This window comes from Diabrotica virgifera, chromosome 2 (assembly GCF_917563875.1).
Source record: "Diabrotica virgifera virgifera chromosome 2, PGI_DIABVI_V3a".
In the NCBI taxonomy this organism is placed as follows: Eukaryota; Metazoa; Arthropoda; class Insecta; order Coleoptera; family Chrysomelidae; genus Diabrotica; species Diabrotica virgifera.
In genome coordinates, this window is record NC_065444.1 from 140,047,888 (window position 1) to 140,067,558 (window position 19,671).

Consider the following 19,671-nt stretch of genomic DNA (forward strand, 5'->3'; position numbering starts at 1 on the left):
GTACATTATCGAAGAAATCTCTCTGTCAATTGATTTTTGATAGGTAAGGGTGAATTCTGTTTTTTGCAAGAATTCTTTGCACAGAGTAGTAGTAAATTAGTTCGTTTGCTTTGGAAATATTTCGTATACTTGTATGTTGATTTTCAGTAACTGCCGGCAACACAATTTTTTTCGTTTTCCTCTGTTACAGTGCTTTTTGTTCGTCCGTGTTTTTTATACATAACTGAACCAATGCGGTTAAAAACCAATCCCTAATTTTTCAAAGCTTGCTGTTGTAGGTTGTCGTCTTTCAGGGAACCGTTCATGATAAATTCTTACTGATAATAATGCATTTTTATTGAACTCCCCCAATTCCAGATAATAGGTTTGTTCTAGCATCAGTTTCAAACAGTTTGAAACCACCAGCGAATAGTGGACCAGCGAGAGTAGAGGGGATAGCACTGGTGACTGTATATTATGTTCTCTCACTGAACAACTGTTTGCCGACGGTTTCTAACTAGTTTGACTGTTTGCTAGAACAAACCTAATATCTACCATTTCATCAACAGTAAAATTCATCTTTACAATTTAATAACACAAACACAATACACAAACAATTTTGGTGAACCGTCAGTTTTAGATAATTCAGTCATGGCTTACTTACAATTTGGAAAAATTTAGAGACCTTATCAATAATTTGCTGTGAAAATGAAAATATCTCGAAAACTAACAAAGGGCCCCACAACACTCCTTTGGTCAATGATAGTTCTCAGTGAGTAGATTAAAAAAGTCCATGGCACCTAGGTCTGAAATACTATTATTCTCTAGTTTACAACCTTCTGAAGTTCTTAAATTCAGGTACTCGGTTTACGTTAAGTGCACTAATTCATGATCAAGATTCAGGAAAGTATCTATTATTGAAAGAAGAGAGACTCATTTTCTTCGTGCATATTTGCGTGTTGCATGCGAATTTGTGGTTAAAAATAGATAAATCGTATTTTATTCTTCAGAAAACCTCCGAAAAGTACTCAGAAAACTGAAGAAGTGCGATAGAAAATGTGTTGCTACAGCGACATAAGAATTATCATGTTTTCATGAATGGTTCAGACTTATCCAATACCAGCATAGCTGGAGTTCCGCCTTATCTTTGGAAAACTACTGAACAGTGGCGGATCTAGGGGGGAATAGGGTAATTCCCCCCGTAACATGGTCCAGAATTAAAGAAAAAGTTGTTGAAACATAAAATATAAATTAGATGACATGAAACTTACTACAGACAGACAAATTCAACCCAATTAACTCGACAGTTAGGAAAATTAAGGGAACTTATTGCACATCTATGTCTTGTAGTTTGGGTTTATCTATTTTATGTATTTTAGGGTTAGTATTTTATTGGAAGTCACCCCCTCTCCCAAGGCAAATGTTCCGCCACTGCTACTGAAGCGCCTTCAGAAAATTGAGGAACAACCAAAATAAGTGCTGCTAGAGCAGAACAAGACATCTCACGTTTTCACGCATGCAGAATAGAATGCCTCTAAAAATCATTAGATATGCCGACGAAGCAGTAGTTTTTGCAAATAGCTTAGATGATTTGCAAAGAATAATCTCCAGCATATCAGATATGAAATACATACATGGTAGTAGGTAAACGCGAAATATGAATCACAATCTTCTATGGAAACAGCGGGTTTATGTCATTTTCGACTATCTGTACGTTAAGATTTTGCTGCTTTCGGTTAGATGCATCTATGGAGACCTGTAAGAAGGAGTGGAAACGCAATGCATCGTTTGTGGGCTAACTTTTCAACATCTAATTCAGCAATCGCCGCTAGAGGCGCAAGTGTTCGAATAGGTGCTACAAATACATTAGTTCTTATGGACTTATTTATTATTTAACTCATTTTATTCATGTTTTTAGCGTAATTAGACATTAATTTATTGGTTGATTGGTGCTGAATATGTTTTATGCCAAAAATAAATTATTTTAACTTTATAACATATCGACGTGTGGTAAAAAGTATATTCTTTCTATGCCATTGTAGATTGAGATGTGACATCAAATTTAAATTTGTCATTACTTTAATGTGGGACAGCTTATTTTGAAGCGGAAATATTTTGTCACATTATTATCTAACTGCCACATTTATATACCAATGGTATTTCAACTGCAAATTAATTGATATCAAAAAGTTTGTTAGTTGAAAAAATTAAATTGTTTTTAAAAAGTTAAAAAGTTAAGAAGTTTATTGATCAAATTTTTTTTAAATTATTCTTTTTATCAAAATTTAAAATGCTTTTCCTTTTGAACACTTTATTTATATTCTGAAAGATTATATAACGATGTTTAAATTTAGTTAATAAAAATATAAATTAATTACAGACGACAGTCTGACTTTTATAAAATTAATGTTGATTTTTGTGAAATATTTTGTCTAAAAAAAAAATGCATTGTTTCGACAGAAAAACTTTCAAGATCCTCTTACTATTATCATTATTATCATTTTCAGGTTAAAATAAAAACCAATAATAGGTAAAACACAAATTTTATTTTCATCGAAGGAAATAACATAGAAACGAATATAATCTATGAACGTTATAAATAACATAAAGACAAATATTTATAAAAATTCTTTTATTAACTTCGTAAGTTCCCCTTTGAATTTTTTATCGGAACGATAACTCGATAGAAATCTCGGTACGAGCAATTTCTTTTAGTGTAAGCTTTCTTGGCACTCATATTTAAATAATATTAACCACCAAAACCCGTAATCTTATATTAACTATGAATAATTAATTATTTTAGAAATTTTCACATTCACTCCAATGCAAAACTAGCACCTATCTCTACGCCACCGCCGCCCTATGACAAACCAAGCAAACAGGCAAAATAGTGTACACAAATTTCAAGGTCGTCCTATCTCGATTCCTCTCCTCTGTGTAGTAGGTCTCCATTCTCCATAGATGCATCATAGTGCGGCAGATTCGTGCAAATATTATAAGAATTGTGCATATTTCAACCAAATTTGGTATATAGGTTCTTTTTTGATGTATAAGATCGAATTCTTAAACCGGAAGAATAGGTTTACCAGAAGTTGTGTTTTTCCTGGTTTTTATGTAAAAATATGTTGTTTTTTTGAAGTTATACTTCTTTAGGCGCGATTGGGAGTGAATTTTTATTTTACTGGGCGCATGCGCACACTGACAGTATGGTATTAGTCGTTATACGGGCTCTGATTGGGTGTTGAAATAATCTGTCAATAATTGTTCAATATGGAGGTTATCGGTAAACAAAAATGTTGTATATATTAGTTTTTATTCTTGTGAGGACAGAAATAAAATCAAATTTATAATTGTAGTGACTTTTTAAATAGTTTTGAAAAGCCACAGGTACGTAATTCTAAATGTTTCAGTTGTATTGCAATAAAAAATTATCTTCATACCTATTTGGAAAATGTAAAAAAATAATGTACTTACCTATTAGTAGGCAATGCATTAATTTACATAATCTGATTACGAACAAACTTTCTACAAATCTTCATCTAATATATCGTTTTCTTACTCTATATTCTGTTGTATTTTAATTCGACAAAAATCAAACTAATAATTTGATTAAATTCATATAAATAAACAAAATGTCAAAAAGTTTATGATGTAAACGTTCAGTTTGTGTATATTCCCACATGACGTATACGCGAAGGTGCGCAGTGGAAAATCGCCTTGACTTTCGTACGGCGGTATAGACGGGAAGCGGGTTCGAGCCCCAATGCAAGTTATTGCTTTTATATATTTTTTTTACATTATATGATTGTAAGTATATTGTTATATAATTTTTTTCAGAAAATACGTATTTAATTAAAATTTTTGGCAACAATTATTGTTCAGAAATCATTTGTGGCATTTTTCAATGTGTTTGTGTGTGTTTTCTTTTATTTTTTTAATTTTTGGTATTGTTTTAATAAAAATTTTTATAAAGTAGTAGAGAAACTGTTTAAAGTATATTGATTTCGTTGAAATCATGTAATAGAAGTATAACTTCTTACGTGCGTACAAAGTACACACATTCTTTGTTTTTTTTCAATTCTTTCACCCTGTATGTATTAATTTTTCAAAAAGTTAATACGGCCATTAAAAAGAGCGTAAAAATATTTTTTAGGAAATATTTTGAACTTTTTAGTTATGTTAATTACAATTACCATTTAATAAACGCAAAACGTATCTTCACATGTACCTATATGCGGCAGATTCGTGCAAATATTATAAGAATTATTGTGCATTTAATGGTAGAAGCATATAATTTGGACCACATATACTACACATATAGAGGTTCAAATTTAGATACGAGGCCATCTCAGTTTTTGTTCCTTTTACAAAAATGGCGGGCATTCAAAATGGCGACTATACATATGTGACTAATAGCACGATAACTTTTGAACGAGATAACAGATTTCAACCAAATTTGGTATATAGGTTCTTTTTTTGATGAATAATATCGAGGTGTTGAACCGGAAGAATCGGTATACCAGAATTTGTGTTTTTACTGTTTTTTTTATGTAAAAATATGTTGTTTCTCTTTCAATTGTTTCACCCTGTATATGCTAATTTTTCAAAAAGGTAATACCGGCGTTGAAAAGAGCGTAAAAATATTTTGAACTCTTTAGTTATATTAATTACCATTTAATAAATGCATAACGTATCTTCACATGTAGGTACCTATGTGCGGCAGATTCGTGCAAATAATAATAAACCTATTCCGGTTAACCTATTCAATAATTCATAAGGTTTCTGCGGGGCCTTTGGTTAAAATCGGACTTTTCGTTTAAAAGTTATCGTGCTATTAGTCACATATCCACATATGTTTAGTCGCCATTTTGAATCCCCGCCATTTTTGTAAAAGGCAAAATCTGAGATGGCCTCCCATCTAAATTTGAACGTTTATATGTGTAGAATATGTGGTCCAAATTATATGCTTCTATCATTAAATGCACAATTGTTTCACATATCGGCTGCACTATCATATGTCATGTTAACTAACGATCTATCAGGATACTTCAATAACAGTGGCGGAAAATTTGCCTTGGGGGAGGGGGGCGACTTCCAATAAAACACCAACCCCAAAATGTATAAAATAAATACACCCAAACTACAGAAGACATAGGTAATAACATTCGTAATAAGTTCCCTTTATTTTTGTAACTGTTGATCTGATTGAGTTAAATTTGTCTGTCTGGAGTGAGTTGTATGTAAGCTAACATATTTCAATGTGTAATAATCATGTTTCAACAATTTCTTCTTTAATTCTGGACCGTGTTACGGAGGGAATTCCCCTTTTCTCCCCTAAATCCGCCACTGGTCAATAGTTTTCTAAAGATAAGGGCTGCAGCTATGCTGTTATTGGATAAGTGTGAAGCATTCATGAAAACATGATAATTGTTGTATCACTCTAGCAACACATTTTCTATCGCAGTTCTTCAGTTTTCTGATGACTTTTCGGAGGTTTTCTGAAGACTAAAATACGATCCATCTATTGTTGACCACGAATTCATATGCAACACGCAAATATGCATGAAGAAAATGAGTCTGTCTTCATTCAGTAATAGATATTTTCATTCACTTGACCGTGAATTAGTGCACTTAACGTAAACCGAATACCTGAATTTTAGAACTTCAGAGGGCTGTAGCTCGAGAATAATAGTTTTTCAGACCTAGGTGCCAGGGACCTTTAGACATAGGGAATATTATACAAAATTTAAAGTACGGTAATAGTGATTTTCGAAATACAGGGTGTTCCATTTAAAATTACTGATAAAATTATGTACTTGTATATATGTACTGTAAAATTATGTACCCTGTATTCGATATAAAAAATCAACAATATCAACCATTCTTAAAAATTTTGACAATCAACAAAAAAATATAGCACCAATAAACCACTGCTGTTGTGCTTATTTTTATTTATACAGGGAGTTAAACTTGTTATGATTTTCATAGAAAATTGGTTATAACTTTGTAAATATCCTGTATAACACAACAAATCTTTATATTTTTAAAAATAGAAAATATACGGTTTCGTTTTGATTTAAATCTGTCTCCTGCCATCCTCCGATAGCGCTATTTATGGCATTAGTAAAAATAGAAAATAGACGGTTGCCATACTCTATATTCGAGTACAAAGACTCGTTTCATATAGGTTCTTTGAATCGCATTTTGGAATATTTTCCTAGCGGTGCCTTTTGATATTTTCATATCTGGGTTAACAGAGAACTTGAATCGAGTCGACATTCATTTCCCTTATTCCCCGTTAGAGGGTGTTCTAACCTTACTCCGGTATAAATAGTTTTATTTTGTACCGAGAAATACGGAAGTTTTGATGTAAATTTGTCTTCTTGCATAGCCTCCTTGACAACAGGTAGACCTAGAAATAGCGCTATCGGGGGATGGAAGGAGACAGATTAAAATCAAAGCGAAACCGCCTATTTTCTATTTTTACTAATGCCATACTCTGCATTAGAGTACAAACACTCGTTTCATATAGGTTCGCTGAATCGCATTTTGGAATATTTTCCTAGAGCGGTGCCTTTTGATATTTTCATATCTGGGTTAACAGAGAACTTGAATCGAGTCGACATTAATTTCACTTATTCCCCGTTAGAGGGAGTTCTAACCTTACTCCGGTATAAATAGTTTTATTTTGTACCGAGAAATACGGAAGTTTTTATGTACATTTGTCTTCTTGCATAGCCTCCTTGACAACAGGTAGACCTAGAAATAGCGCTATCGGGGGATGGCAGGAGACAGATTTAAATCAAAACGAAACCGTCTATTTTCTATTTTTACTAATGCCATACTCTGTATTAAAGCACAAAGACTCGTTTCATATAGGTTCTCTGAATCGCATTTTGGAATATTTTCCTAGCGGTGCCTTTTGATATTTTCATATCTGGTTTAACAAAGAACTTGAATCGAGTCGACATTCATTCCTTTATATTTTTGTGATGGGGAACTTAAGAAGATTTCGAATATAAAAATAACATATAGTGTGTTCCATTTAAAAAAAACATAAGTTTGGTCTGCAACTATGTTATCGAAGTAACATTCTAACTAATTTTGTAATGTGAATCTCAAAGTTGACTACAATTTTTGTTATTAAGTTTTATTGCTATTTTTAATGCTAACTCCGTAATTACTCGCAAGGAAATTCCACCCCAAAACATCACAGAGCCTCCATTAAACAATCACGTATCTAGTATGTTGCGCTGTGCTTACCACTCACTTGGTCGACAACTAAACTCTTAAAGTGTCGACCAGAATTGTTAACGTTATGTGCCTTTCTGTTTTTAAGGTTTATTAACTGTTATTTTTTATTGTTAATTTAGTTTTGTTTCAGTTAAAACGAGTCATATTAAAGAATAAAACATGTTATATTAAAAATAAAGAGTCTAATTTCTTTGATTCTAAAGATATTAGACATTCAAAAAACAAAATGTTATATAATAATGTAAATAACAAAAAGACTATAATACGACTTAGATGAATACCCACACTTATACCTTGTCCTCCCTACAGGGTGTCTCAAACTTAATATCCGAAAAACATAATACCGTTTCTTCCACCCGGTATAAGTTCAAAAAAGAAGTTTGAGTAAACATTCGTCCAACTGTGAAAATACCAAAGAAAAATCTAAAATAATAAAAAAAATAGTGGAATCCGTTAATCTGTTCACAAAAAAATCAACTATGAAAATGAGCGTAATTTTAGGTGATGCATAACTTTTGAAACTATGTGTATTTCGGCAAGTAATGAAAACCAATTAACATTAATTAGAATAAAGAATTGTAGATACTTATTTGTGCAGTAAACAAAAACAAAGAAAATTATCCCTGACAAGTAATGATGCCTAGCTTTTCATTGTACAATAAACATGGCCGATGAAAAGTGATATTCTAATGTTTTAGTAGTGCTTTGACGTTAGAAATCTTGACTGATGTAAGCCTGTTTTTGTAGTAAAAGGGGGGTATAAATAAAATACTTAATTTTTTTTTTGTTTTCTTACCTCTGATGTTTTCTTTAGATCACAGTTTAATTTACACACTGTACATATTTTAACTAAATAATTGTCTTGTATAGACCAGGAAGAAAGACTGTTCTTCTTTTTCCGTAACGTATTAGTTGAACCAAACGGGGCCGAATGAAATTTCTTATTTTCAAAAATTTCCAAACTTTCGTAATCGTTAATCTTGAATACTAAAACAAAAAAAATATATGTACTGCATATCAATTCTAAAATATTTTTAGTCCATTTACACACGGTTTTATCTCTGGATTTTAAAGAACCGCTTGGATTGACATGAAATGTGGCATACCATAGCTAACATGTGAAAGAAAACAAAGTGATAGTGTACCGCTGTGTGCTTTTGACCTGGGGGTGAGTATCACCCCTTCTCGGGGGTGAACAAATATATGTTCAAGATAAGTCCGGAGGTGGATAAACTGACTAATTCTAAATAACTTTTCTTCTATAGAGTTTTTTCACTAAGTCAATATTTTTCGAGATATTATATGCGATTGAATATGTTTATTTTCAACAAAAAACACGCTTTTAGACGGTTTTTCGCAAATAACTCAAAAAGTAAGTATTAAAAAAATATAGCTTAGAAAAAAGTGAAAAAATGGTATATGTATGAAGCCTGTAGAAACAGAGTTATAATAATTAATGAAAAGTAGGTCCCTATTCCTCAAATTCCAAATCGAATATTTCAACGCGAAATAACCAAAAAATAAAGGACTTTTCGGGGAAAATTCATCACAACTTTTTTAAAGTGATTAAAAAAGAATTGTTTAAGAAAAGCTTTGTTTTTGTTTTTAAAAAAAATTCTAACATCAAAAGTAAGCAAGTTATATTCAAAATAAAGTTGATCCCTTTTTTTTTGAAAAAAAAATCGTAAAAATCACCCCCTAATTAACATCCTAAATGAAATTAATCGTTACCGCAAGTTACTTTACTTGTGTATTGTTTATATGATCTGTAAGTTTAACACTAGAAATTCGGAGGGGCCAATTTGGCCCCTGTTGAGATTAGAAGTTATTGTAGTTTTTTACTCGAGGCAATAATAATTTTATATTTTTTGACTTTTAATATTACGACACAAAGCCTTATTTAACACAAAAAATATTGTTTACTAAATTTATTAAATGGTTTTTCTAACAAATCTACCACAGAAGTCTGAAGGGACCAAATTGGCCCTGTAAGTTATATTTATGTATGTTTGTTGTTTATTTATTATAAATGATTACCCTTATACTGGTACTGATCATCTACGCAATAAAGATACAATCGTGTACAATCTCGTAAAGATACAATAAAGATACGTGTTGGTGAACACGTTTTGCGGATAATGAAAAATCAACTGGGAAAATGCAAAAATGTTGCGAAAGATAACTACTTCACTTCGTTGAAATTGGCCAAGGCATTGCAAAAGAAATTAACAAGTCTTGTGGGTACCTTGAATCGCAACAGAAAGGAAGATTTTCTAAGCGTAAAGTGTGAAAATAGAGAATTGTAGAAAATATATTACCCTTATATTCCAGAGCGACAAAAAATAACACTTACTGAATACCAATGGAAGAGTGATAAAAATGTGATTTTTTTGAGCTAGTTACATCAATCAGCGACAAAAAATAACACTTACTGAATACCAATGGAAGAGTGATAAAAATGTGATTTTGTTGAGCTCGTTACATCAATCAGTGGATGTTGCTGTCTGTGGAAAACTTCCTGAAACAGTATATTTTATAAACAAACCATATATGGGGTTGGTGTAGAGTGTAGAAGACCAAATGGCGCGTCTTTATACTACGAAAGTTTAGATGAACGTAGACTCAGTCTTCGTAAGTTTAATCTTCGGCTGTGTGAAGAATTATGAGCTCCATACCTTGCCTCCCGAAATATGGTACTTGCCCCAGCAACAGTAGTTCTACAAACAACCAGCACTGTTTCTATCCAAAAACGAAAAAAATGTCACTTGAAAATATTTTGTAAAGGAAATCATACTTCCAATCAGTGCTACGGCTGTGACAAAGCAATGTGTGGCAAATTTCAAAAACTGCAAACTGTATGGTGTTCCAAATGTTTTTGATAGGCAGCGAACGTGTTAAACAATGAAACTAAAAAAATCAAATCAGATTTTATCGTCTAGAGTTGATATAATTTCTTTAAACTGAATTTTTATTGATTTAAGAACTTGGGGCCAAAATGATCCCTTCAGGCTTTCTAGGTAGGTATGCTAACCTAAACTTTCTCGTGTTAATCGGTTTAAGCGCTAATTTTTGAAAAAAATATTTAATTTTGAAAAAAAAATTTTTTTCTCCATAATTTCAAAATTATTACTGATACCAAGAATCTCAAAAAGTAAAAAAAATATGTTTAGCTTTTTTCAATATTTGGGATTTTTGTTTTTCTGTAAGACAAAAATTGGTTAAGATAAATATGGCAGGTCAAAATTTGCAAACACTCGTGATTAATGACCCGTTCAAGCCCTTTCAACTACAAGCCTTTCAAAAAATAAGCACTTTGAACCAATGAAACTTACAGATCACATAAACAATATCTAAGTAAAGTGAAGCGGTAACGATTAATTTCATTTGTGATGCTAATTAGATGGTGATTCTCATGAGTTTTTTTACCAAAAAAAGGACTAACTTATTTTGAGCGTAACTTGCTTTTTCAATTTATTATAAGTTATATTTTTGCTAAAATATTTTTTTCGATAAAATACTGTTATTTGCGAAAAACCTCTAAAAAGTGTTTTTTTTTTTGTTGAAAACGGTTCTTTTAAAACCTAGAGGTTTTGCAATATTTTACTGTGAGTGAATGGACTATTTTATTAAAACATATTAAAACATATGAACGTTTTTCTCATGAATACATGACTGACGATACAAGCGAATATGACTAATTTTTAAATACCATAGAATAGACAAGTTCTTACTTCAATTTAAATATACCAAAAAAAAAGAAGAACAAAGAAATAAATATCTGACGAACGAATAAATATCGGACAAACAAAACGAAATAAGACAATACATAAAATAGAGCGGAAGAATAAATGGAAGGTCTAACCCACATAACAATTTCATGTTCTTAGTAGATTCATAGAACATACTTTTCAGAAAAACTATATACTGAGAATGTGCGTAATTACCATTGCGAATGTGTAGAGCAGATACTGAGTATATACTACATTACAGTACTTAAACGTTCTATGTATATACTTAGAATGTACTACCGCACTTCTTTTCAGTATATACCAAGAATGTTCTTTTTAGAACATTCCAAGGACGTGCTATAAACCTTCTATGTGTATACTTAGAACATACTACCGCACATCTTTTTAGTTTATACCAAGAAGGTACTTTTTAGAATATTCCAAGGAAGTGCTATAAACCTTCTATTTATATACTAAGAACGTACTACCGCACATCTTTGTATGGGAAGAATATTATATTTTTAAGAATATTCTAAGAAAGTGCTATCAAGTGCTATATTGCTTAGAAGTATGTTTTCGGCATCAACTAATCTCATCTTAGGTTCTACTGGTTCTACCAAATATCTATTTACATATTTTAATTGCAAATGAGAATGTAGTTAGTACCTACATTCTACAATATTACTTAAAAAGTAAGTACATATTTATAAATTTTAGTTATTTATATAAATCATTATATAATATTTAGCTAAACTAAACTATGCATAATAAGTAACTAAAATTTATATAATACTTATATGTACTTACCTATTTAAGTAATATTGAGTTATCAAAATAGATTATATGTATTTTGAAGCACCGCAAACAAAATAAACAGATTATGTATGTTCTTTAGTCCTAGTCCTACTACTACATCATTCGCCTTCATCCTTAACAATCCTTAACACTGCATCTGCATAGATCCATAGATGATACAAATAATGAAATAATGCCTGTTTTCTTTTTCATATTTTACGGTTTTTTCCAATCCCTGATCCATTCAGGTAATAAGAATAGAAATGGTCAGAATATGATGGGGGGGAGGGGGGGGGTTATGAATGTATTGTGGAATAACAAAATCGGTGTTGCCAAACGGAGAGAAATTTCCCTTTTTGCGGGAATTTTCAACATAAAAGGTGATAAAGGGAAAAAGTTAACTCAAAAGGGAATTATTGTTCCAGTCCAAATTGTAAAATATTAAGAAAAAATCAAAATATTTGAAAATAATTCAACATATCTTCTCAGATTTTGTAAACAGGAGGGAAGTTTTTTTTTATAAAAGTGGGAATTTTTAAGGTAAGTTGACGGAAAAAGCTTACTCGACGGTTGGCAACGCCAAAGCCTCTGGTTGCTTTGGTTGTGCAGTTTGGCACGTTTTGGTTCTGCGAAATGGCCTATTGAATTGAATTTACCTAAATTCAAATTCCAAGGATGTAAAAATACTAATGATTCATGATAAACTCGAAATGGTAAAGTCATTTCAATTATGAAAACGAATTTTTAATAGTATCTATGTAAACGTTAATACAATTAATGTTTAAACTTTTTTACCCTACAACACCTTTTTTACCCTACCCAAAGAAGATATTATCCACAAAAATAATAAAAAAAACAGAGATGGATGACTTCAGAAATCCTAGAGCTAATGGAGGAAAGAAGGAAACATAAAGGCAGGAGTAAGGCAAAATACAAGGAAATCCAGAGATTAATAAGAAAGAAAATAAAAGAGGCCAAATCCACCTGGCTGGCAAATCAATGTAGTGAAATAGAAGAATATTCTAAAAAGTATGATAGCTTTAACATGCACAAGAAAATTCAAATTCCAAGGATGTAAAAATACTAATGATTCATGATAAACTCGAAATGGTAAAGTCATTTCAATTATGAAAACGAATTTTTAATAGTATCTATGTAAACGTTAATACAATTAATGTTTAAACTTTTTTACCCTACAACACCTTTTTTACCCTACCCAAAGAAGATATTATCCACAAAAATAATAAAAAACAGAGATGGATGACTTCAGAAATCCTAGAGCTAATGGAGGAAAGAAGGAAACATAAAGGCAGGAGTAAGGCAAAATACAAGGAAATCCAGAGATTAATAAGAAAGAAAATAAAAGAGGCCAAATCCACCTGGCTGGCAAATCAATGTAGTGAAATAGAAGAATATTCTAAAAAGTATGATAGCTTTAACATGCACAAGAAAATTAAGGAAATCACAAATACACAGCGAAAAAAGAGAGATGGCCTTCTTAAAGATATAAATGGAAAAATTATTATAGAAGTCAAAGAGAAATTAAAAAAGTGGAAGACATACATAACAGATCTGTTTGAGGATAATATACAAGAACCGGAAGAAATCGACAGCGAAACGGGACCAGAGATTATAATGGAGGAAATCGAACAAGCAATACGAAACGCAAAAAACGGAAAAACTGTAGGTCCAGACGAAATACCTGCGGAATTACTGAAATGTCTAGACGATGAAACTCTACCGGTACTACTGGATCTGTTTAATGAAGTATATAAAACCGGAAAAATCCCTCAGAAATGGTTGGTGTCCACCTTTGTAACAATACCAAAAACAATATACGCCAAAGATTGTTCGGACTACAGGACAATATCACTAATAAGCCATACCCTCAAAATATTTCTAAAGGTGATTCATGGAAGATTATACAGAAAGCTAGAATATGATATGGATGATACCCAATTTGGGTTCCGCAAAGGACTTGGAACAAGAGAGGCATTGTTTGCGTTTAATGTCCTCTCTCAAAGATGCTTAGATATGAACCTGGATATTTACTCCTGTTTCATCGACTTCGAAAAAGCGTTCGACAGGGTCCGACATGAAAAACTAATAGAATTATTGAAAAACAGAGATATAGACAGACGAGATTTACGAATTATCATCAATCTGTATTGGAATCAAAAGGCCAATATAAAGATAGAAGAACAGGAGTCCGAGAATATTGATATAAAGAGAGGAGTAAGACAGGGTTGTGTTCTGTCGCCGCTACTGTTTAACCTGTACAGTGAAGCCATATTTCAGGAAGCGATAGCGGAGCTAAGTGATGGAATCTCTATAAACGGAACAATAGTAAATAACATAAGATTCGCTGATGACACCGTTATAATGGCAGACACCCTGGAATCACTACAAGAATTGCTAAATAGAATTAACGATTATTGCATTCGATACGGACTAAAAATAAACAAGAAAAAAACTAAATTTATGATTGTCTCAAAAACAGAACATGGAAATGAAAGGTTAATGATAGAGCAAACCCAAATAGAAAAAGTTAAGACATACAAATATCTGGGAACCTGGGTTGATGACAAAAATGACCAAAGCAAAGAAATTAAAGTCCGAATTGAAACTGCAAGGCAAGCATTTATAAAAATGAAGACACTGCTTACAAACAAAGACCTTCAGTTGCCTCTCAGATTGAGGGCTCTAAGATGCTACATATTTTCTATATTGCTATACGGAATGGAAGCTTGGACATTGAAGAGACAACACATAAGAAGAATAGAAGCGTTCGAAATGTGGTGTTACAGAAGAATATTGAAAATTCAGTGGGTTCAAAGGATTACCAATGTTGAAGTGCTACGACGTTTAAATAAGGAGTTAGAAATTATGAAAAGTATAAAAACTAGAAAACTGGAATATTTGGGTCACATTACCAGAGGAGAAAAATATGAGTTGCTGAGAATTATTATGCAAGGAAGGATCCAAGGAAGAAGAGGCATAGGAAGAAGACGCATCTCCTGGCTGAGGAACCTTAGAGAATGGTTTAACTGTAGTTCATTACAACTATTCAGAGCAGCAGCCAACAAAGTGACCATAGCCATTATGATATCCAACCTCCGATAGGAGAGGGAACTTTAAGAAGAAGACCCTACAACAATTTTGAAATGAAATTCGTCCAATACTACCTACATACATAAATTTTATTAATTATGTATTCTAAAAAATAACGAAGTTGATAATCTATAAGGCTAATATTATACTTCCTATACATACAAATTATTTTTAAGATATTTTAAAAGTATCTACTTATAAGTATGTGTTAAGAATGTACTTATAAGTATGTGTTAAGAATATTCGATAAAGGTATATTCTAAGAATAAACCTTTACGAATATTCCGATATCCTACGTACACGAATATACTTAGTATATTCGGTACGAGAATATACTCTGAAGTATATGCAAAGAACATGAAATTTAGAATGTTTTTTAAGGTAGATGCTATGCTTGTACTACACATATACTAAAAAGAATATACTCCGACGAATGTTGGTAGTATATGCTTAGAACATGATGCGAACATCATTGTTATGTGGGAAGAAATAGTCTAGGCGTCAGCTAGGCCACAGTGGCTTTTTCAATTCTGATATGCAAACTCAAGTATTTCTTATTATACAGAATGAGTTTTATGTATGGAAACCCTCAATTATCTCGGAAACGGCTTCTACGATTTTTACAAATTTTGGCGTTTAAGGGTTTTGTGATGCGGCCGATATTGCGGTGGTATTTACATTGTTGTCAGATCTTCCATTTTTCTGGAAATCTAACGAACTTTCTTATTTCAAATAGAACACCCTGTATATTTTTTGCATTTTGAAGTCCTTAAGAAATACGGATTATGTTTCATATAATGTTTCTTATACCTAAATGTGATAATTTCCAAGTTATTACTACATTTACATTATCTTCCCCTACGTTAAGGGGATGGGTACGTATGCTGCGTTCGGCTGCAATGCTATTCAAATGGGGATTCATTTTTTTCGAATCCTGAAAAAACTAATAAGTATTTTTGAAAAATTTAAACGCAGAATGAAAGATTACGTTATTAGCGAGGGCAGAAAGTCCCTGAGAACTTCTATAATGTTTATTTTAATAAGTTACAGGGGTGAAAAACTAAGAGAAAATTTAGTGTGATTTTTACTTTCCAATATCTCATTCAAAATAAACTTTTTATTTATTCTAAGGGACTTTCGGCCCTCGGTAATAATTTAGTCTTTCATTCTGCGTTTAAATTTTTCAAAAATATTTATTGGTTTTTTCAGGATTCGAAAAAAATGAACACAATGTCCGTGGTAATATTTTCCAAATCTATCTTTGTCTTACAACGCACTCAGTCGAATAGAATATTGTCAGCATATTGTCAGTCAGACAGTGACAATTTTAAATATTTGACATGGCATCGGGAATATTTTGAGTTGTTGATTAAATAATATTGATATACATATAGTGTATTTGATAAATAATTGAATTAAGACGTGAACTTAATAAAAAGTTATTTATTGTGTATTATTTGTGAAAGATCCAAGCAGAGAATACATCAGGATAATATATTCTGTGATCCAAGTATTTTGTTGTTAAAGATGTTCAAAATTGTAAGCGTCCCATAGTAACAATATATTATTAAAAAATCACTTTAACACTTTTCCTCTTTTCTCGATTGAGTATTAGTTTTTGTTGTACATATAAATTATTACAATCACTGAATACATAGTTAGTGAAAAAATTATCACATTTATTAACTGAATTAATAATTTGCAATTATACAAATAACAGTTATCCAAGAACATTCAAAAGCCATCGCTTTAAGGTACTAGTACACTTTAGAAGACCAAAAATAAGCATTTTTTCAAGATTTTTTTCTCAGAACATCATTCATCATTCTCTTTGCCTTATCCCTATGCGGAGTCGGCTTCCCTAATTACATTTCTCCATACAATTCTATCTTGAGTCATATCAATATTAATCCCCTTTACCAACATGTCCTGCCTAATCGTCTCCCCCCACGTCTTCTTTGGTCTTCATCTCCTATTCCTTCCAGGAATCTGCACTTCAGCAATACTCTGTCTTTGTCCTACTAAGTTTTAAACCTTTTTCCTCCAGAGCTTGTCTCCACTGTTCCAGTTTTTGTTCTAAGCTAAGTATATTGCAAAATTAATATAATTTGCAAATTGAACATACAGTCTCTTTCACTATTTCCTACTAACACATCATCAGCATACATTAAGCACCATGGAATGTTACCCTGTAGTTTCGCTGTTATCTGGTCCAAAACTAATAAGAATAAATACGGACTAAGCACCGAGCCCTGGTGCAATCCTACTTTCACATGAAATTTATCAGTCTCTCCCACACATGTCCTAACACTAGTCGTTACTCCCTCATACATATCCCTCACAATCTTTACATATTCACCAGGGACTCCTTTCTTATTGAGTGCCCACCACAGAATCTCTCGAGGAACTCTATCATATGCTTTCTCAAGATCAATGAATACCATATGAGCGTTTGTTTCTTTACTTCTGTATTTTTCCATCAACTGCCTTATAATGACATCTGTTGTTGATCTGCCCTGCATAAAGCCAAATTGATTCTCGGATATTTCGGTCTCTTCACGTATCCGTCTATCAATTACTCTTTCCCATATTTTCATGGTGTGGCTAAGCAGTTTTATAGCCCTGTAGTTTGTACATTGTTGTATATCTCCCTTGTTTTTGTACACAGGTACTAGTATACTGCTTCTCCATTCGTCTGGCATTTGTCCAACTTCCATAATTCTATTAAATAAATCTTTTTCCTGTCTCTCCCACTGCTCTCCATACTTTCCCAGGAATATCATCTGATCCTACCGCTTTTCCTTTCTTTATTTTTTTGAAGCGCTTGAGCCACTTCCTCGTTTGTTATTTTAGTGACCATTGCTGCTACTGTCTCCGTTGACTCTACAGGCTGTCTGTCAAATTCTTCATTTAATAAGCTGTCAAAGTACTTTCTCCATCTCTTTTTGACATCCTTTTCGTGAACTAGTATTTTATTATTTTCATCTCGGATACATCTAATCTGATTAAAAATCTTTTGATTTCTTTGCTCTGTGTTTGGCTATTTTATATATATCTTCGTTTCGCCTTCCCTGGTATCAAGTTGATCGTATAGGCTTGAATACGCTTCTGCTTTGGCTTTTGCTACTGCTATTTTCGCTTCCTTTTTCGCCACCATATAGTTTTGAAGATCTGTGTCGGATCTGGTTTCTTGCCACTTTTTATATAATGTTCGCTTCTCTTTTATTTTTCCTTGTACTTCGTTTGACCACCACCAAGTCTCTTTATCCTCAAACTTTTTTCCTGACCTTTTCCCAAGTATTTCAATAGCAGTCTCTCTAATAATGTTGGCCAAGTATTTCAATAGCAGTCTCTCTAATAATTTTTTTCTCAGAACCTTTACTAATAATGAATATAAAACTTTTTACATATTAATGTCTAACTCTTAGAGAATACAAAAAATATATCTTTTTTCATTTATGCATGTACACTAATATTGTAGAGGGTGCCAAAGTCGAGGCCTCGAAAAAAAGTAGTTCCGGTGGCGGACAGTTAATCTCAGAATTGGGATCTCTGAAACAAAAAAATTGTACGGAATTTGAAAAAGGAAGGTTTCTTACGTGACAATTTACCACCATTAGTGAAAAATTCTACAAAAGAAAGTGTCTCATATGTCCTTAGAACTTATTTATGTTCTAAGACTATGACAACCACCATGGCCAACTTCAGGTAACGGGAACATAACCCTCTCTTGCGAAGATGTAACATGTGACTAAAGTAATAATACTAAAATATTAAAAGGTATATTATTTCAAGAATATTAAATATAAGACATGGTGTCAGGTTATTAAAAATTCAGATAGATAAAAATCTTAATATGGAGGGAAACTTCAAGCCGCCGAAAAACCTGGTGTTCGACCGGAACGTCCACGTGAATTTGGATAATTTTTTAAGAAGCTTAGACATTTATTTGAAGGCGACCGGTTTGAGCGAAAAAGATGATGAAATCAAAGTAGCAATATTACTCAACCTTGCTGGTGAAGAAGCCCAGAAAAAGTTCGAGACATTTAAGTTGTCAAATGAAGACCAAAAAATATTTACTAAAGTTGTTGGGGCCTTTCAAAATCATTGTAAGCTAATGAGGAACGAGACTTATGATAGATACAAGTTTTTCACGAGAGTGCAGCAAGAAGGTGAGAGTTTTGACCATTACATCACCGATATAAAGACCCTTGCATCTCCTTGCAACTTTGGGGACCTGGAGGATTCCTTAATAAGAGATAAGATTGTAAGTGGCATAAGAGACTTGTCCTTACAAGAAAGATTCCTTCGTGAAACTAATCTAACTTTAAAAAAGGCAGAAGAATATTGCAGAGCCGCTGAAATAGTTCAATTCAAGTAAAAGAAATAAGAAATGCCATGGAAGTGGATTTTGTAAGATATAGTAACAAGAAATCAATGGGACGCAGTAGTAACAGACAGGGTGATGATGTGTACAAATGTTTCAAGTGTGGAACAACCCATGGTAAAATGAACTGTCCAGCATATGGTAAAAACTGTCAAAATTGTGGAAAACTTAATCATTATGCAGTAGGTTGTAAATTTAATAAAAGACAGGTAGGATCAGATCAGGCAGGTCAGTCTAATAGTAGGTATCATAGTAAAAGTTTTGGTTATAAAAATAACAATCCTTTAAGAAAAAATGTACATGAGGTTGATAATGAGAGTTCAGATGAAGATGTTTCACTTTGCATTGATTATTTAACAATAGATTCAGTTGATAATAATAATAATAAGGCTTGGTATGTACAAGCGCAGATTAACA

General features: G+C 32.3%; 1 protein-coding gene across 1 annotated transcript in view; it reads right to left on the reverse strand.

Moving 5' to 3' along the window:
• LOC114344837 (phosphatidylinositol 4,5-bisphosphate 3-kinase catalytic subunit beta isoform) overlaps positions 1-19,671 on the reverse strand; it is a 998,515-nt gene that overhangs the window by 736,036 nt on the left and 242,808 nt on the right. The window contains exon 4 of the mRNA XM_050644876.1: positions 8,030-8,220. Coding sequence (XP_050500833.1) covers positions 8,030-8,220 — 191 coding nt within the window. The remainder of the gene's footprint in view (positions 1-8,029; positions 8,221-19,671) is intronic.